This window comes from Rhincodon typus, chromosome 3 (genome assembly GCF_021869965.1).
Source record: "Rhincodon typus isolate 14 chromosome 3, sRhiTyp1.1, whole genome shotgun sequence".
Taxonomy (NCBI): Eukaryota; Metazoa; Chordata; class Chondrichthyes; order Orectolobiformes; family Rhincodontidae; genus Rhincodon; species Rhincodon typus.
In genome coordinates, this window is record NC_063334.1 from 7,232,236 (window position 1) to 7,253,469 (window position 21,234).

Genomic DNA, 21,234 nt, shown 5'->3' on the forward strand with positions numbered 1-21,234 from the left:
CTAATCCCAACCTTCCCCCATTCCTACATCTACATCCTTTTGAAAACACATAATCTTTTGGCCTCAACCACAGCACTAACCACTAAGGCACAGTGCTGTTACTTGAATTCTCTTGCTATGACGGCCAATGTAGTGTTTGCCTTCTTTACAGCCTGCTGCACCTGAACACTTACATTCAGCTACTGGTGCACGAGGACACTCAGGTCTCATTGAACACTCCCCTCTCTCAATTTACAGCCAATCAAATAAGAATCTGTCTTCCTATGGTTGCCACCGAAGTGGATAACCTCACATTTATCCACATTATACTGCATTTGCTGTACCTTTGGCCACTTGTTCAGCTTATTCAAATCACACTGCAGCATCTCTCCATCCTCCTCACAGATCACCATTCCACCCGGCTTTTTGTCCTCTGCAAATTTTGAGATATTATAGCTAGTTCCCTCATCTAAATCATTAGCCTGTATTGTGAATAACTGGGGCACCTGGACCTTGCACAGGGCCTTGACCAAGCTGTGAACTTGGCAAACTGGTGTGATCGAGTCAATCAGTACATCTCCCCTTAGACTTGCTCAGGAGTTGGATAAAGTTCAGGTCAGGCAATTCCTATGAACTTAGCAGCTACCTCAGTGATATTCAAAGAAAACAAGGTGTTACTAAACTGCCAAATATGAAGTCTCAGTTAGTATCAGCTACAAACCAACACCTGGTAAAGACGGACCTTGACAAAGCTACAGGAAACTCAAGTCAGGTAAAGGAACAGCAAATGTGCAATGAACAGACACAATCAGTAGAATCCATAACAGCTAAAGTGATGTCAGATGAAGAGAAGAGAATAGGATATGAACTACTGCAAGATGTTGAATTGAATTACAAATGAAAACCGGTAATGTTTTAATATTTTGTGAAGGGAGCAAAGTGATCACAGTGTCTGAGAAGTCTCAGATTATGGAGACTTTGTTAGACATGAAGGACATCTCAGAGCATTGACACAGATTCATACCAAATTGGAAGAAATCAATATTTATGAGAGATAAGCTTACAAGAATATGAAAAGGCCATCAAAATTAACTTAATACATTGAAAGAAAATTTTGAGAACTCAAACATCCTACCAAACATTAGCTAAAGCTGTGGAGTACCTTAGAAAACCTTAACTGTGAGCCGAAATTGGAACTTGAGAATATCAAAATGAATCAAGATTCTGAGAAATCCAACTATTTAAGAGAGGCTGAAGAATGAATATCTGATAAATTCAAACATACTATCATTGATGCTAGAAGGAACAAAAAAATACAAGGAGCTGTGCGCAGTTTATGTACAAATAAAGCGCAGAAGTAATTCTTTAAGTGCCTATTAACTTGGTAACAAACAAGAAATCACATCAAAGGCATATTCTATTATTGCAGCCTGTTAAAAGTTTCAATCCTTTTCAGAGCAATAGACCACATATTGAACTGAAAACATTAACAGCTTTTGAAATTCAATCTAGAACGACAACAGCTGCCATAACAAAAGCATTGCCTGAAACCACTAAACAGATGGTGTCCCGTTTCCTTGCCAAACCAGTGTTTGTCAATCAATAGAGAGAACCGGTACAATCATTGTTTACAAATTTTGAAAGAAGGGATTTTTTTTTGATGAACCAGTACAGTCAGTTGTCTTAACCGTAACAAATCATGAGAGTAAAGTGAGTGAATGTGACAATGAGAGAGAAAATCAACAAAGTCTCTTTGAGCTCCTGCTCATACTGAAAGTTGCTGCCTCTTATAAGTGTCGGAAACTTTTCGGCCTGCTCAGTCCAATATGTAGAGGAAAACTACTTCCAGGTCTAAATAGGAGAGTCTCTTGCAGTTAATAAGATATGGTGGAATGTGTGTTAGCAGCTAGTTACAGGTTACATAGATATGATAGACATCATTATGGAGACTTTGTGGCGGATGGAATGTTAGGTCTCTCTCCTTCAACATCTTAAGTGGTCTACCACCAGTTCACATGATGTCAACATAGTGGGTGCTGCAAATGATGCTCCTTATTATTAACCCTTTCAGACTCATATACAACTCCCAGCAAGCAATTTTTCTCATTATGCGTATATGCTTATATTTTCCACTGCTCCATTTCCCCCCAAGGCCCTAAAATTATAAATTCAAGTGATTTAGAGATTTCATTATTCTCATGGACCATTTTCTTTTTAGGACATGGAAGAGCGGAGGTTGGCTGGGTGAAGAACAGCTAACTTTAATTCTCTTTCAGACAGACTGAAGTTTGTAGATCCCTTTAAATTTAGAACCTTTAATCTCCAGGATTTCCTTCACAGACAGTGTATTCCCTGCAGATAGACAATATTTTCTTCCTCGCATTATCCTTAATCTCCCCAACACTCAAGTTCTTCTTTGCCGTATCTGGAATCATTAGACATGTGTTGTTCCTTCTCAGTGTTGGCTCCCATCGAGTTGTATACATCACGTCTTCAGTCTCTGTCAGCAGATTTTTATTCTCAATCTATTTGTAGACATGAGGTGAGGCAGGTAAGCCATTTAGTTTAACAAGTGGATTGATTCGCATTCCCTCCCAATGATTGCATTAATAGTGAAACCAACATGTTCACTTCCTCATAAAAACTGAAAGAACTGCAGATGCTTTCATTCTAAGGAAGGGTCACTCAACCTGAAACGTAAACTCTGATTTCTCTCCGCAGATGCTGCCAGATCAGCTGAGCTTTTCCAGCAATTTCTGTTTTTGTTGTTTATGTTCACTTCCTCCATTCTGCAATTCGAGGATTGACATGATCTCTGCTACATCACTGAGGATCCTTCCTGGGAAGATTAGCAAGTCAAATATTTTGTTTGAACTTCTCTCTTCTGAGTCATCTCAGCATTTAATACCAGACTTGAATCTGTCAAAGCGGTTTATTCACCAAGCTGCATGGCACTCCAAGTTAGAAAAAGGTAAAGTCACCATATGTTTATTCTCTCATCAGAGAGAGAGAGAGATGACTGGTCGTAGTTTTACCTGAGGGCCTCAGGTGAGGTTAAGAAGACCAGGCCTTTACAGTAACCTTAGGAATGAACCCATTCTGTTAGTATCACTCTGCATTGCAAACCAGCAGCCCAACCTACTGAGCTAACCTGCCTCCAATCTGTACATCAGGTATAGATTTGCCAGATGGCTCATGTGGGGTGTGCTGCACATTGGCTATCTTTCTCGTTCCTTTCAAACTTAGCTGGCCCTTGCAGTCTGAGCACTCTCCATGGTCAATAGCAGGAAAAAATGTTTATACCAATCCAGTATAGTCTCAGGTTCTCATCCTGTTGACAGTATGGAACAAATTTCCTATACCAGCATATCTTATTTCAATGGATTCTGTGTTTTGTTGGTTCTGCCATGAGTTTAGTGAAGTACATATACGAAATATGTACTATTGGCACCCCTTATATTCATGGGCTACTTAACAGCATACCTTTAATCTTAAGTGCTGTATCTCCTTGACCATATGGCTACACCATTGTCAATTGTAAATAGCTCACTATCTGATAATATGATGATAACCATCCAAGTGTCAAACTTGAAATTTTTGACGTGACCATTGACATAAATATCATCTTGCCAAAATATAAGGTATAGATCACCTATTTTCCCTAGGAAGACTGTAGATTTTTTTTCTCTGTTGGTTTTCAGAAAAGAGTTTTATTTCATAGAATTAACAGTTTCACTGGCTAAGGTACAAAATTCCCATCTTCTTTTGGCTAAATGGAGTATTTTTCCCTTTTGTGGCTAAAATGGAGGATTCCTGCCTTTTACACAGCTTCACTCTATGAATCCTGCTGTTGTTAATGAAATATAGCTGATTGCATGTCGGCAACAAGTTACAGGTTGCATTGAAATGATCAACATTGTTACAGAGCCTATGACGATGGTCAGATGTTATTGTCTTGCTCCTTTGAGATCCTAAGTGTTCTGTCCACAAGTCCATGTGACTTAGGTGTTGCTCATGGCACTTCTGAGTACTATCCTTTGCAGACCTTTTTAAACCCAATTCCAACATAGTCTAATTATTTTTTAATTTATTCTTTGGACCGTGGAGACTTCTAGCATGGTCAGAATTTATTGCCCATCCCTAATTGCACTTGAAGTGAACAATTCTCTAAGCCAATTTGGAAGGCAGCTAAGAGTCCACCACATTAATGTGGGTATGGAGTCAAATGTGGGCCATACCATGTAAGGATGACAGGTTTCCCTCCCTAAAAGACATTACTGAGCCAGATTGGATTTTTGTAACAATCAATGTTAGTTGACATGATCACCGTCATTGAGATTCGCTTTACATTCCATGTTTATGAACTGAATTCAAATTCATCAGTTGCCATGATAGGATGCGAATGCATGTCAATAAACAAGTGTGTAACAGTAAGTGAATATGAAAATAAAAGTACTGTTTCACTGAGTGATGGGTAGGTATGAATGAGATCATTGAACAAGAGGGTGAGAAGTGATTGAGTAAATGACTGAGTGAGGGTTTGAGAGAATGAGGCTGTGACAGGGTGATTGTATATAAAAATAAAGGAGTGAATGTGGGAAGCTATGATGGCCGACATGACAGGGTGGCTCGATGGTTAGCACTGTAGCCTCACAGCACCAGGGACCTGGGTTCACCTCGGGTGATTGCCTGTGTGGGGTTTGCATGTTCTCGCTGTGTCTGTTTGGGATTCCTCTGGGTGCTCTGTTTTCCTCCCACATTCCAAAGATGTGCAGGTTCGGTGGATTGGCCGCACTAAATTGCTCATAGTGTCTGGGGGTGCACAAGCTGGGTAGATTTGCCATTGGAAATATAGGATGATGGGGTGTAGGAGTGGGATGCCATTTGGAGGGTTAGTGTGGACTCAATGGACTGAATTGCCTGCTTCCATACAGGATTCTATGAGACTGAGTGAAAATGAAAATCAGACAGTGCACATCACTGAGTGATTGCAGGAGAATAGGTGTGAATCAAAGAATGATAATACAAGTCATATTCCTGGACATGTGGAAGTAGCCTGTGGCAGGCTCCAATTTCAGTGCTCATCTTCTTATCAACCTCACCAAACTTGTGAAAGCAAGAAGACAAAAGTACAAACTGTCAGTTTGACTACTGACATATGTGTTTTATTATTTCATGGGATGTAATTACCACTGTCAAGACATTAGCTTTCTGTTTTAAAATGCTAAAATTTAAAAAAAAAGTTTAATAAATGCATGAGAGTCTTGTTTTAGTTATTGTACAGCTCCATGATTGAATTAACATTGGCATTTAAGACCTTAATAATTGATTATTGTCCTCTATTTTTATACTTAACATTTGACAATATTTTGTATTCCCAAATGCAAACGCAGTTTTTTTACAACCTTGCTTGTGTAGATTCAGACCAGATGAAGTTGTTGTATGCAGCATTGTTATCCAGTGCTGTAAATTGAACTTATGCCCGTGAGATAATCGCATACACTGTCCCTAACTCCTGCTATACTCTTTCCAAATTCAAATATTTTTGGATGTTGTATATGTAATTGGTCACTGCTTTGGGCAATGTACAATATATTCCTCCAATTACAATACGTTGAATGATAGATTTGAAATGGTCACTTTTATTTCTTACACAAATTATTGGCCAACGTGGTACAGGGGTAGTTTCTGACAGTAGAATAGTGGGCCCCACTCTTTCTTTAGGTACCCACTTGCTCTTAATGTGTTTAAAAATCATCTTTGGGTTTTCTTTCAGTTACTGATACTACTTCAGGTTTCCTATTTGCTTTTGTAATTTCACCCCTGCACTTTCTATATTCCTCTTGACTTTCAGCAGAATTAAAATCTCAGTCTCTGAACTTCACTCTTATTGCCTTATTCTATACCATATTCTATCTAATATCTAGGGAGTCTAGAGTCGCATGTTTATTCCTGGGAACATATTTGTTCCGAACCCTTTCCTTTTTATTAAATACCTCCCAAGCCCCTGATACCCATTTACTTACCAATTTCTATTTACAAGCTACTTTTGCTAATTCACATCTTAGCTTCATAAACTTGAGCTGACTCTATTGGTGCTGTGAACTTGGTTCTAGCTAATAGAAGATAGTCATCCTTGCTTACCTGCTGCTCACATGTTCCATCTCTGATGCACACTCTTCAGCTGTCGGTAACTATTTTCAGAAATTTGCTTTCCACACAGCACTCAAACTCACCAATGCATTCCTGTAATGTCAACTGCTTCTCAAACTCTGAAACCCTCAGCTTGAGCATTCAGCTACTGATACTTCCTGCACCTGATGGTTCAACAAAACACAAGAAACTGCCTCGGGTTTCCACATGGCACAGTGTATGTATTTGAGAAGTATGCATGGCTTTGCCATTTCAATGTTAGATAACGAGCTAAAATTAACAGAAATAATTTTGGCTCTGACCAGGACAAAAGAATCACCAGCTACTCAGCAATCAACTTAAATTCCCTTACATCTGCGATCTCAGATTGAAGACTGATTTTGTATAAAAAGAAGTTCACCGTCTGAGTTTTTACTCTGTATTACTGATATGAAAGGGTCAGCTGTCAATTGCAGAACTCAATGAATTGAAGTTGGCAGGATGTCTTCTGTTTGTGACAAGACAGAAAGGTGTTACATAGGGTACCCCCCATGATGCAGCATGATGTAAGACAAGCTAACTGATGTAAGATAACCAATATTGGAATTTACCTGATCATTCCACTCATGGGCAAGGAATTGAGTGTGTGATTGCTCTGATTAACCAGTTAGCATCATGCAATTATACAACACAGGAAAAGGTCAGATGACAACTGTTTGAAATTGCAATCTGCTTTTTCCCACTCCAGTCCCTGCCTTTGGATGAGGAGACTGGATTCAAGTCCCGCTTTGGAGGTGTGTAATAACAGCTCTCAATAGGTTGATTTTAAAAAAAAACATACCTCGGTCCAGCATAAAGACTCTTGTGGTGCAGTGGTCGTGCCCCTACCTCTGAACCAGGAGACCTGGGTTCTAGTGCCACCTGCTCCAGCAGTGTGATATAACATCTCTCAACAGGTTGATTAGAAGATAGATCTCAGTCCTGTATTCTTTCTACAAATCTTTTCTTTGGAAGTACCTTTTGCAAATTACTGCTGACCGTGCCTCCATTATCTTTTCTAGTAGTATAGTCCAAATCATAATAACTCATATGAAAAAATTCTCCTCATGTCACCTCTGGTTCATTTCCAATGACTTTATATGTATCCCCATTGATTACCAACCCTCCTGTTAATAGATACAGTTTCAATCTTTACTTAAACATGAGTGTCCAAGTAACAAACATTTCACCAATTTTAAGGTGTTTACTTCTATTTCGACACTCTCATTTTACTAATATTCTAAGTTAACTTTCTCATTATCTGTCAGGCATTTTGTTTTCAGATTGAAAAGCCCAAGTCTGGTTATGACATTCCTCATTATTCTGTTCATGAACTTGGGGATCAGCCTTGAGACTTCTCTCTTACTGTCTCCAGCACTTGAATGTCTTTGGTTGCTCGACAGCCAGTGGTATGATTAAAACATTATAATGTTCGTCTTTATTTCTGCTGCTTTGACAATGTAGTTCAGTATCCTATGGCTCTGTTAGTTGCTGCAGTCAGTTCATTGGTTTATTTGTTTAGATAAAATCTCCTAAGACTTACAGTTTCCTTTACCATTTGCCTTTGCTTTGAACATGTTTGTGTTCTTCCGACTTGTAGCATGCTACACATGTTTGTGTTAAACTAAATCTGCCATCATCTTCCAACATATGTAATTTGTTAGCAATTATTAACAATTGAAGTAAAACGCAGCTCCATGCTGGAATAAAAGGTAAACAGAAGAACAAAGTTTTAGAAATTGACGGAGTGGGACAGCTGTATAAGAAAGTAAATCAAGAAAGCTACAAAATATTCTGAGGTGCAACAGTGGAATTTGTGGGGAATAAAAGTTGCAAAAGGATTCAAAGCTAAAACCAAACGTTTTTACCAGTGTATTTAGAGAAAGAGAGTGATAAAGAGGAATATGGGCTGATTGGGAGGCCGTGGCCTAGTGGTATTATCACTGGACTGTTAATCCAGAGACCAAGCAACATTCTGGGGACCTGGGTATGAATCTTGCCACAGCAGATGGTCGAATTTGAATTCAATAAATATCTGGAATTAAAAATCTAATGATGACCGTGAATCCATTGTTGATTGTCAGGAAAAACCCATCTGGTTCACTAATGTCCTTTAGGGAAGGAAACTGCCATCCTTACCTGGTCTAGCCTACATGTGACTCCAGACCCACAGCAATGTGGTTGACTCTTAACTGCCCTCTGGGCAATTAGGGATGGGCAATAAATGCTGCCTGGCCAGTGATGCCCTCATCCCATTAATGAATAAAGAAAATAAAGATATAGACAAGACTGAAATAGATATTAAGAAAATTGCTGCCTTGTTAGGTTATAATGTTGTTTCTTATTCCATAATGGACAAAGAGAACAAATTGCCACTGATTCAAGTTGGATTTGAAAAATGGGACTTAAGATTGACAAAGCTCCAAGATCTGATGCTATTTTTAATTCTTTAAGGGGACGTAGGTGTCACTGGCTGGGTCAGCATTTATTGTCCATCCTGAATTGCCCTGGAGAAGGTGGTAGTGAACTGTCTTCTTGTGCCACCAGGAAGTGGGAAGTAAACTTAAATATTTAAATAGTCCTTAAATGGTCGTTTAACAGGCTGTTGATGTTCTGTCAATAGTAATGCAGAAGTGGGGGAGGTGGCAGGAGGTCTCCCCATGTCTGTGCGAGTTTCCTCTGGGTGCTCCGGTTTCCTCCCACAGTCCAAAGATGTGCAGGAGAGGTGGATTGGGCATGCTAAATTACCCCATAGTGTCTAGGGATGTGTAAGTTAGGTGGCTTAGCCAAGGGAAATGCAAGGTTCCAGCGACAGGGTAGGGTGGTGGATCTAGGTGGGATGGTCTTCAGCGAGTTAGTGTGGACTCAATGGGCCGAATGGCCTGCTTCCACTGTGTAGACAGTTTATGATTCTGTGATTCTAACACTCCAAGGCACAATTATTTCCTGGAGGTTGGACACGCCTCCTCAAAAGGAATCTGTTTGCTGCCAGCTCTAAAGTTTCTGAGTGCTGGGAGCCATTGGTGGGTCTAGCCCCCAGAATAAATCCTGGAGACTAGAGTCAGATGTGTGCAAGGGAAGGGTCTTAGGGCAGAGAGGGGGGATTTAGGACGATGTGCAGAGGTGGTTTAGGAGTATTGATGGCAAACCCAAGGGGAGAAGAAACATCTGCAGGAGAAAGAACTTGGTGGGGGAACCCATTAAGTTGAATGGAGCTGTTGATGGAGGGGTTCATCCACCCATTCCTCCTGAGACCTGAATAGCGCTCATCCCAGCTTGAGACCTCCTCCTCTCTGCCTTAAAATTGAGGCCAGGCGTGATTCAACCTTTATGTGGTCATTAATTAGCTCAATTGGAGCAAGGTTGGATGTGCCAGTGTAGATCCTGCACATTTCACTGTACCTTGGCAAACGTGTTGAGAGACACCAGGGGGCAGTGGGAAAGGCCATCTGGGCAATCGTACAGAGCTTGTCCCTACCACGTCCCCACCACGTCCCCTCGCTCCTATCACATCCACTCACCTATCTGCAAATCAGCTGGCGGGGGGTAAAACTCTGCCCCTGTCCCTCACCCACCTCCCCCCACCCCCCAACACACACACATACAACCACACACCTTCCCCTCTCTCCTGCCCCTGCAGTAGTTTGGAGCCATGTGGACAGTTGACCACACTTTTTTTTAACTGAACTCATGGAGACTTACTGCTTGGGGACGCGATATTTGTCTGCCATATAATTTTCAAATATGAGCTGCAGAACGTTTGATTACATCGATGTAAGCCTTAAGGAAAAGTTCAAGTTTATTCTAAACACAGCTGATGTTTGTTTGTTTGTTGACAGGATCAGAGTTCAGTGAGGCTGGTGGTTTGGACAACATGTACGACAATGTTGACAAGCAGCTGGATGAAACCTTGAGGAGGCGGAGACATGTCAAAGATGGCAACTACAACATCGAGGTGCTTTTGGGAGTGGATGACTCCGTGGTTCGCTTCCACGGGAAAGAACATGTCCAGAACTACCTCTTGACTCTCATGAATATAGTAGGTGTCTCTAATGCGTCGCAATGTTTGCAAATCTCTTAAATCAGGCAAAATTAAAAAAGAAATCCGAGATTGGAAACTCAAATATACATTGTGGTATGTTGCATAACATTCAAGACCATCTGAGGCATTGGATTTACCAGCTAAGCCTGGGAATGTTGATTAACAATGTAAGAATGTAAGAAATAGGAGCAGAAGTAGGCCATATGCTCCATTAAAAAAAACTGAAAGAGCTGCGGATGTTGAAAAACTGAAACAGAAATTTGCTGGAAAACTTAGCAGGATTGGCAGCTTCTGTGGAGAGAAATCAGAGTTAACAGTTCAGATCCAGTGAACGTTCTGAAGAAGGGTTACCAGATCTGAAACATTAACTCTGATTTCTCTCCACAGATGCTGCCAATCCTGGTGAGATTTTCCAGCAATTTCTGTTTTAGTTTCTGATTTCCAGCATCCACAGTCCTTTCGGTTTTTATGAAATATTTTTACCCCATCTTTGTCTTTAATCAGTGACCACTTATTTTTAAACTAAACTATTTTAATGCAACGAGACTTGCAAGTAAAACAGTATTTGCGTGTGGAATGAACCTCCTGAGGATATGGTGGATGCGGGTACAAATACAATGTTTAAAAGATATTTAGATATTTACATGATTATGAAAGATTTGGAGGGATATGGGCTAGGAGCAGGCAGGCAGGTGGGACTAGTTTAGTTGGGATTATGTTCGACATGGACTGGTTGGATCGAGGGGTCTGTTTCTGTGTTGTATGACTCTATGACTCTATGAGTGGGGGGGTTGATTATCACAGAGGAATGTGGTACCATTGCTATCACAGACATGGCTGAAAGAGGGACAGGACCAGCAGCTCAGTATTCCAGGGTATAGAACCTTGTGGGGGTGGAAGTGGGGAAGGAGTGCTATAGGCATTGGAGAAATGGGGGAGGGTGTAAAGGACAAGGTAGGAGCAACCACTTGCAGTGGGAGACATTCAAAACAATAATCGTGAGAGTGCAGATGGTGATTGTAAAGGTGAAGATTGGACCTTATCTGTTCACTGAACCCTGGATGATAGGGATGTAGAGAATTGGAGAAGGATAAAGAAAGAAAACTTATGGTAGACACAGAAGACTCAAAACAGCAGATGCCCCACAGGAATATAGAAAATGCAGAGGGTTGCTTAAAAAAAAGGAAGTACAAGAGCGAACAAGAGACATGAAAAAATATTAGCAGGTAACAGTAAAGAAAATCCAAAGCTGTTTTATAAGTACATTAAGGGCAAGAGAATACCCAGGGAAGGAGTAGGGCCCATTAGGGACCAAAGTAGTAATATGTGTGTGGAGCCAGAAGATATAGCTGAAGTTTCAAATAAGTACTTTATATCTATATTCATCAGAGATAAATGATATAGTTTTATAAATCAGAGGGGGAAGGGTCTGTGATATATTTGAACAAACCAACATTGAGGGAGAGGAGGTATTGGTAGTTTTAAGGGCTTGAAAGTGAACTTTTAGCCTCGCCCTGTTTACAATGTGTCCCTTTACTTAACTAGCAATGTCTTTATCCCCACCCGAATCCATGATTTTAGAAATTCCTATATTCTTGTTGGCCTTGTATTCTCCACATGGAGAGGCAGGAGTTACAATGACCTTCATCTCCTAGAGCTCCCAGTCCCTCACATTCACTATCAAGTCCTACTCTACAATCTACTTTTACAACACTGAGACAGACTGCCAAACCAAATCAGCAAAACCTACCTCTGTTTTCACAACATAGTAAAATTAAAACCTTCAAAGATCCTCAAAAGCGACTGCAATGCCTCCTCAACAGAATATTTTGAACAAACAATCACAAGCTTTGCAAATAATCAATTGCAGACACTGGTTTTATCTTAAATAAAAGACTTAGCAATTTATTAACAATACAATAACTCTGGTAGAGCAAAATTAAGCAACTAATTAATATAATTGGTCTGTAATATAAACCCCCAAACCTTTGCTTTCAGCTCTATTCACACAAAAATTCAAACAGACAAACAAATACAGTGAAGGGCTAAATAAAAGAAAATAACAAAACTGGCCAGATTACTTAAATGGTTTTCATGATGCGTTGTTCCACAGGCATAAATAATGGGTTCTTAATTGATTTTCTGATGATGTCAATCAGGATCACCTTTACAGTTCATTCAGATAAAGGAAATAATATTAAAAACTTTCTAATTGGTACATTTTCTGTTTGCTGAGCTTCCAAGGGCTGCTAATGGGAGGTTAGAAGAGAACTTTTAAATCTTCATGCTGTAGCACCAGCATCCAGATTCCAGTCAATCTGAAACCCCATTCAAACTCTGAACACTCCCTGATAGACTGACCATCATCTCCACAAGGTCCCAGTCACCATTCAGCATCTTCCATCTGCTTGAGTATAAGTTCTTTTCCAGACTGTCTGGAAGCAATTCCTGGGTACTGACCTCGTTAATAGCCAATGCCTAATACCTGTTTAAACATATTGCTTTTGCCCAGTGATGAAGCACTTGCAGAACCTTTTCAATCAGGAATCAAGCTGCAATTAACTTCTAGGACTGGCTTCACAAATAAACAAAAACTTGTTTGGTCTGTTTTCCTTCTACCACAAGCTGTTACCCATAGTCTAAAAGTCATCTTTAGCTCACAGTTCTCAGTTCACAGCTCCAAACCAAAACTTATAAAAGAATAAGATAAAACTAATGAAAATCAGTGAGGGCTCTAAGACTACAATTATCCCTATCGCTGTCACTAATCCATCAGCAATCCACTGCAATGAAGCTGCAATCCATACTTGAGTTGCTTGCTTTCCTGAGGACTCTTCAACTGCTCTCTTAAAGAACCCCTGACTAATACTGACCAAACTCCATGACTGACTATGACTTATAACTGGACTGATATGACAGGATACCCACTACTGACCACAGCCCACTTCCCCACACTGCAGTCTCAACAGCACCTTGAATAACTTAGCTATAATCTCCCGACTGTTTACACTTGACCTGCAGGAATGACCATAGCCCAAGCCTCAGGTTGCAAGGGCATGGATACTTAGAATTGAGGGTAAACAAGTGCCAGACTGCCTGTGGTCACATTGTTATAGTGATATTGAGCAAGCCCCTTGATGGACTGTAGTGTTATCCCTGACTGACTCTCTCTCCCCTTATTTCGTTAAAGACTGTTCCTATTTGACTTTAACACATAGCCATTTGCTTGAAGCACATGCAGTGTATTTATCACATAAACGGTTGGCGTGTGCTGCAGTTCTAATGGTGTTACGATACAGTGCTGTGCAGCAACATGTTCAGTGCTCCCACTATAACACGCTGCTTGCCTCTCCTGCACTAAAGAGCAATGCAAACCACTGAGTTTGGCTGCATATAGCTAGCTGAGCACTAAAGACCTGTGCTCTAAGAAAACACTATGATCCACACCCAGGCTGACAGTGCTAAAGTCAGTGTGCACTAAGAAAGCGATGTAAAGTGGACAGAGGCTGGCGGCTTCCAAATAAGTGGTTAGTGAGTGACCACCAAGAAAGTAAGCTATGACCCAGAAAATGTGTGTGTCAATGTCAGCACGGACACAAAAGAGACCTGGCAGAAGTTGTACATGTCCCTGCAAAGAAAAGTGTTGAAGGACTGAGATGGTAAAGAGTTAGCCTGAGAGCAAGCATGGTAAAGTGGTGAGGCTGGAGGTTTGTGAATGCTGACTTGCAATGAAGGAAGGTTCAAGGAGGGTTCAGGCCAGGGAGCATGTTGTATAAAATAAGCAGTTGCATGCCTTGGAGAAGAATTTAGTGAGCTGTAGCCACTTGGATTTACCTGGCAGGAATTTGAGCCTTCTGCTTTCTTGAGAGAGGAAAATTGGAAGTGACATGTAAATAAGGTGAGTTGGAATTGTTTTGAGGTGCAAGTGTATATAAATAAGGTGGATGCCATTTAAGAGTGTGATTTAAGGTCTGATTGGAGATAAGGGAGAAAACTTTTCTCAATGTTATGAATCTGACTTTGTTCATTCTCACTTTTCTTGCCATTGCTGTGACCACATCAGTGAGGGGAAAATGCCATCCCTAGTTCGAGACTCTCCAACGATGATTGATAGCCCCTTAACACTAAGCTTATCAAGTTTCTCAGAATTCTATATCACTGAAGCGATCACTTATTTGTCTAAACTCTAGAGAACTTAGGCCCTTTCTACTCAATCCCTCCTCTTAGGACGGCACTGTCATCTCAGGAATTAATCTAGTGAAGCTTTGTTGCACTCACTGTAAGATAAATGTCTCCTTCCTGACAAGGAAACAAAAACTGTACACAATACTCAGGGGTGAGCAGAGGGCACAGAGGTTTAAACTGCAAGGTAAGTTGAATTAAACTCCTGTAGCTTTTTTCAGGTTTACAGAGATTTTGAATTTTTTTTCTGTTTTGTTTAGACATTTAATGCCATTGTTAATAGTTAGTTGTAAATGTGATTTCTAAAAATAATTCTGTTAAACATTTAATGACATTGTTACCCAATAACTCAAAGTGGTATTAATGTTTCTTATTTAATATCCACGATTCTTAGTGAATGAGGGTGGTTAAGTGAGGGAAGTGGGCAAGGGTTGGTACGTTGGCATCTGGGTAGGATGGCACCTGAGTTGGGAGGGTGTTAAGTGATGTTTTCCTCTGGTAACATGAACACTGAGATTAGATTCTTAGTGAGCACTAGTACCAAAAGTTTTATTCATAGAGCATTCCAACCCTGTCACAGAAAGAGTATAGTCTCAAGTTGGTTGACTCACTGACAGATTGCAACGTCTTCTGGACGAGGAAAATCATAGAGTCTCTACAATGCAGGGAGAGGCCATTCTGACCATCATGTCTGCACCAGCCCACTGAAGAACATCCCACCCAGACTCCAGCCTATCCTGTAATCCCATATTTTACCACAGTTAATCCACCTAATCAACACATCTTTGGAGCAGCCAGCAGAAACAGGGAGAACATACAAACTCTGCACAGGCAGTCACCAAAGGCTGGAATCAAACCCAGGTCTGTGGTGCAGTGAGGCAGCAGTGCTAGCCAGTGAGCTACAGTGCCATCCATTAGGGCCTAGTGGAGGTTAGTGAGCAATACATGATAGGGGAATTGGACTTGGCACAATTTAGATCACAGCCAGGAACCTCTGGATGAGCCCAAGTTTATGATGATGTAGTCCTGCATCTCAAGTGAATAATTAGCAAAAAGGATTAATGTTGATATCTCCATGGAGACATGAAGAAAGAAGTAGTCTTTGAGAGAGAATTTAGACCATGAGAAAGGGATTTCAGACTCAATGAAGGGAAAATAAATTGTTCCAATATGATGAGAAATAAAACCTCAGAAGTGAGAAAAAAGAAGTTCAAATGCAGTAGAAGGAAATGCCACAATGGGAGTGAAAAAGACATAGGCTGAACAAACGCTGCTAAGAGTTATACAGAAAGTTGATCAGTTACAGAGATGGACACAGAACCACAGTTTGAAGACTGGATCAGTGAGGAGCAAGGCTGAAGTAAAGGCAGCAGTAAGTGCTGAGCCTGGGGAAGATGCCAGTGAATAATAATGTTGTGAAGCCACAGCAGTGAGTATTGAGGTTAGAAACAGCAGCCATGGTTGGCTCAGTCTGAGGCCACAAATGAAGTGGCATTTTTGGGCCTTTTGGCCTGTTCCTAATTCTGAAAACCTTGTATTCTTATGATAATTTCTTGAGAGAATGTCAAAGCACATTTGCAGTGAGAAGGTTAGTGCAGCCTCTGAGACTGTTCCTTGGTTTTGTACTAATGCTTGCTTTGCTGGACAATGCACACTAATGAAGAACTCGTAGATGTGAACAGGAACATCCTTTCAGCTGATCTGGCATAAAAATATTTGGGACTCAATGCGGTTCAGTATCTCCAAATGGAAATCATTATGGTCGGTTGACTGGTGGGAATGTAACTCAGGAAGCAAAGAATTCCCCTTTGTTGCCCAGCACAGACATATGGAATGATTTATACTGTGAGATGGTTTACAAATCTCTGTTCCTCTAGCATTTTGTAATCAATAAAAGAAGTAGATCTGTCCTTTATATTTTTGTGAGAATTCGAATTTCGGGAATTGGAGTGAGAACACAGTGTTTAAATGACAGCAGTTCAGATTGATAGCATTTCCCACTGTGACTATTTTTGGTTCCTCGGTACAAATCCAGACATATTAATGAAATACAGCCTGTTTAGTAAAGCATACAGGAGCTTAAGCGTTTCCTCTCCTGGGGGCATATTTGCAATTATATGTCTTAGATCCGACCTTGTTAAAAGGTTAGATCTTGGGATTTTCCCTTTTTTTAAGGCTTTCCTTTTGGAAATCGTTTTAGGACTCAGTAGAAACTGAAGTGCCCTATTTATCTCACTGTCCCAGCTCAGTTTGAAGCATTACCACTGGGTTTGTCATTTCATGTAGAAAGTCAATTTTAAATTATCAGAGGAGGACAATATAGTGACCCCCATTTTATAGGCGTAACTATTAACGTTCACGGTCATCAATCCACTGAATCTTAACAGCTCAGGAGCCTGGAAGTTTGTGAAACAACAGATTGGGCAGAACTTTCTCTTCTGAAGCTAAAAGTCATGGCAGGTCTGAAATGCAGAGGGACCTGTGTGCGAGGGTTTTGTGGGGAAGTGGGAAAGTGGAGTTGAGATCATGATGTGATTTATCACAGCCTTATTGGAGAGTGAAGCTCGAAGAGCAGAATTGATGATTCTTGCCTCCTGCATATCTTTTTTATGTCCTTTTGTTCTTTATATATCTAAATCCTCTTATTCCTGTTTTCTGATAAATCTCCCCTGTCACCCTGCCAGAGTCATTGTGTTTTTTTTGTAAAGTGTCATTCCCAGAATTGGTTGCAATACTCCAGCTAAGGTCTGAGCAGTGATTAATTTCATCTTTAAAGCTTGAAACAGCAGGACCCCAAAGCACAGCACATTGATGTATTCCATACAAGAGAGTTTTGGAACATTAAGGTGTACTTCTGGAGAGCAAAGGTTCATATGTGAAGAAAACATAAGGCCAAGCTCAATCAAAATGCTTGTTGTGTCTAACAACCTACTTTTCTAAGAACAAACAAAATGTTTCATTACGAATGAAACAAATTTGGTTTTGAATTGTATTAAAATAGTTCAATTCTCAGGGGCCACAAAATCGTTTAAAGGCTGACAGCTTTGGGTCAGCATGGAGTGACAAAAAAGAATGGGATTGAGAGGTCCACAGTCAGACATGATGTGGTAAAAAGGAATGATGTTTGTTCAAGTATCAGGAGAACTAAACATTCAAATATTCAGCTACAGAAGGGCAAAGCGGTGTTGACATTTCTTCTCTTGTGTGTGTACTTTAACTGTGTGATGACCTTTAACTCATCAAGAAGGAATAGCCAAGATATTAAGTCTTCAGATAAGCCCACCCATCTCTGAGACTATTTTTTCCTGTTTCTCCCAAATGTGTAAGTTTACGGGTATCAGTTATTGCTCAGATGTTGCATTCTTGCAATAGATTGTGGTTTCAGATACCATTCTGCAGGCGAGAAGGAGCAACTATGATTCTGCTGGATGGCAGGGTATGGATGTAGTGACTGCAATGAGGTCAGCCAGATGGACCTCAGAGAATATGTGTTCCCTGATTGGACCAGGTTAACAGCCCCAATCAGGGAGCCCTGACTGACAGATGTAAACAGGAGTGTCAGGGGTTCTGTTCACTCAGAGCTGGCTCTAAGGGAACTGGAACAGTGTCAAGACCTTTCCATGTGTAAATAAAAGATGACTTGGTGATGGGATACTGGCCTCTGTGGAGCTATTTCATTGGATGCCTGTCTGGTGCCATTTAATGATGTCACCTGGACCTTTGACTCTGCCAAGTGGAAGGGGGTGCTGTCGACTTCCTGCTTTTTCCCAAAAAGCATGATTAATAAGTACCCTTACCCCTGCATATCCAATTGTCATGGCCAGCTATACTGCCTTATCCTTGTAGTCTCGTTGTCAGGATCATGATGCAGGGAGATTCCATCTATAATCTACCTGACAGATCAGTTCAAAAGAGAAGGAGCAATGCATTGTTAGAGGTGCTATTTTTCAGATTAAATGCTGAACTGAGACCCAGTCTGCCCACTCCAATAGATGTAACAACAGTCACTTTGTAATTTTCTGTCAGAACGATGTATCATAATTCCAGATTACCTGTAGACACAGTGAATATTTACTTACAACATATGTTTTGTTTAAGAAGAAGATTTACAACCAAAGTGACTGAGAATGTAAGTTCTGAGAAGTGTAATTCAGTAAATCTCTGGAAGCACTGAGTGGATTGTCTTTAACCTCAAGAGAGAGCCTGGAATATCATACTGGAAGAGTGTCAAGTAATTTTCAATCAGAATCATTTCAAAGGGTGAAATGAACTGCAAATGGAACTGTAAATGCCTGTAAGTTATCTCAGGCTGTAGAAGATGAACCAGTGGTTTCCCTTTCAAGAATACACAAGCACCGGGGTTTAAAGCCAGTTTCCACCCTGGTCTATGTGTGCTGTAAGGGCCATATCTCAGAAGACCATGAGCCATCAACATGCTGTGGGTACAAATGAAGGAAACTGCTCTTTTTCTTTGCTTGTAACCAGTGAAATGCAGTTGAATTAGTTTTATTTTATTTTTTAATCAAGGTCAGAAATGCTGTTACATATCTCTGAAGCAGGTGGAACTTGAAACGGAACATTCTGGCTGGGCAAAATGTAGTTGAAAGCAAACTGGACAAATGTTTTTCAACTGACTGATAAAGCCAAGCAACACAACATCAGTTGCTTATATTGTCTAATCTTCATGGGACTCAGATACTTATCCAAATATTTATTAAAGCATTATATTTTCTGTCACTTCTTATTCCTATTCTATGTGGATGTGCGGGGGGTTATTATTTCTTATGTGTTTAGTCACTAAGATATTCACTCTCCTATTAACTCAAGAAAACTTGGTTAAATTAGCTCCTTTTTAAATATAAATTTATCTGGTCTGGGAGAAAGATATCTGCAAGGAAAATAATCCTTTTCAAATTAACCATATTGTCACCAACCTGGTTGAAGGGTTGTGGGGGTGGGTGGTGGGGGATGCAAGTGAGTAAAGAAGGTGAGCCAGTGTATCCTTTCTCCTCTAGGAGTTTGACAATTTGGGTCATCCCTTCTGGAACTGTAGTAGTTTAGGAAACTTTGTCTGGGGGCTGGTTGTAAAACTCCAAAAAAGGGCAAATAAGTTGTCTACCATGTCCAAGTAAGCACTTATTGCTGAACCAATATTATTCAAAAGAGTTTATCTGGTCATTATGACTGAGCTATTTGTGGGATCTTGCTGTGTGAAAATTAACTGTTGCTTTTATATTACAATACAATACACTATACTTCATGGTAAATACTTAATTGTTTGCAAAGCACTATAACATGTGAAAAACTGTACAAAAATTTCTGTTTTTGTGTATCTTTTGTCCATTTCAGCCATCTCAAAAGTAATGATCATATAAAACAAAAGGCAATGCCAGCTAATTTTTAACTGCAATCTGTATGGTGCATCCAACAATGCATACCATCACAGAGCAAGTGGGGAGATATGTGTGCTAGATGGAAAATGTTAGGAATTTATATGAAGGCTCCATCTGCTTGTCTGCTGTAACTCGAAGAAGACCCTCAGAAACTCTAGGGGAGAAATGGTGACAACAACTTCTCCACAGCAATTCTGCAAGTGTTATGCCGAACATGCTGGAGATCGCTACTCTGGCAGTTTCACATTTCAAGCCCCATCCTAAACCCACACCTCCTCCACTCCCTGACATCCCTCTCCCCAACACCCCCTTCTCCTCCCTCCCCATCATAGGAAAGTCAGCTTATGTGGCCTCAGACTAGGGCTAATCAGAGCTCTCATTTGCTATTTTAAAGGTCGAGAAACTGCTTGTCAGTAGTCAACAGGCATGACGCATGGAACTTGAAGTCAACTCAGCAGCAAGTAGGATGAAAGTATTTTTTGTGTGAATACCTTATGTCGTATGAACTGAGACAACCTGGGGTCATAGTGTGAGAGCAATTTGTATCCACAGTGAAACCTTGCAGGTTACTGGTACCTCCAGCTACTACCAGCAACATTAGCATTCCGTAAATGAATGAAACTTCTTTTAAAAATACTACTCTTGGGACACAATGTGTCTCTGATATTGCTGCCACTTGTTCTCATCTGTAGTTACCCTTGACAAGGGCAAATGGTAATGCAGTGCATTGGACCAGTAATCCAGAGGCCCAGCTAACCCAGAGATGTGGTTTCAAACCCCACCATGAGACCTAGTGGAAATTAAATTCTAACTTTTATATCCCACCATGACAGCTAGTGGAATTTAAATTCAATGAACAAAGCTTCAGTTGAAAGATGATATCATCATCAGCATTGATGAGACCATCATTTATCATTGTAAAAACCCATTTGGTTCACTAAGATCCCTAAGGGAAGGAAATCTGATGTCCTTTCCCGGTCTGAGTCACTTGTGACTCCAGACCTACAGCAATGTGATTGATTCTTATCCGCTCTAGAAGTGGCCTAGCAAGCCACTCAGTTTATGGCAATTTGAGATAGGAAACAAGTGCTTGCCTTGCCAATGAATCCACATGCTATGAAAGAATAAAAAAGTGAGCATGTGTCCTAACTGTCTTGAGTCACTGCTGTCCTTGTTGTGAAGATACTGCTGTGTAGCTGTTGGATAAGGGAGGTCCAGGATTTTGATCTTGTGCTGATAAGATTATATATGTGCAAGTCTAGAAGTGACAGTTTTTTCTACATACCTGTTTCCTTTAGTCTTCCAAAGCAGTGAAAGTCGCAGGTGTTATGGACGAGACCAGAACCCCTCAAAATTATTAGGAAGATAGTCTAGACCCTAACATTTTCTTATTTTAAAGTAAATGTAAGATGCTGCGTTCCAGACCCAGCAACACCCAGACCCATGCAGAAACAGACCCAGCAACAC

At 40.5% G+C, this 21,234-nt stretch overlaps 1 protein-coding gene across 1 annotated transcript in view; it reads left to right on the plus strand.

Annotated features, from left to right (window-relative positions):
- Window positions 1-21,234, plus strand: part of LOC125487688 (A disintegrin and metalloproteinase with thrombospondin motifs 3-like) — a 107,363-nt gene that overhangs the window by 63,553 nt on the left and 22,576 nt on the right. The window contains exon 2 of the mRNA XM_048619768.1: window positions 9,990-10,189. Within this exon, the coding sequence (XP_048475725.1) occupies window positions 9,990-10,189 (200 nt within the window). The remainder of the gene's footprint in view (window positions 1-9,989; window positions 10,190-21,234) is intronic.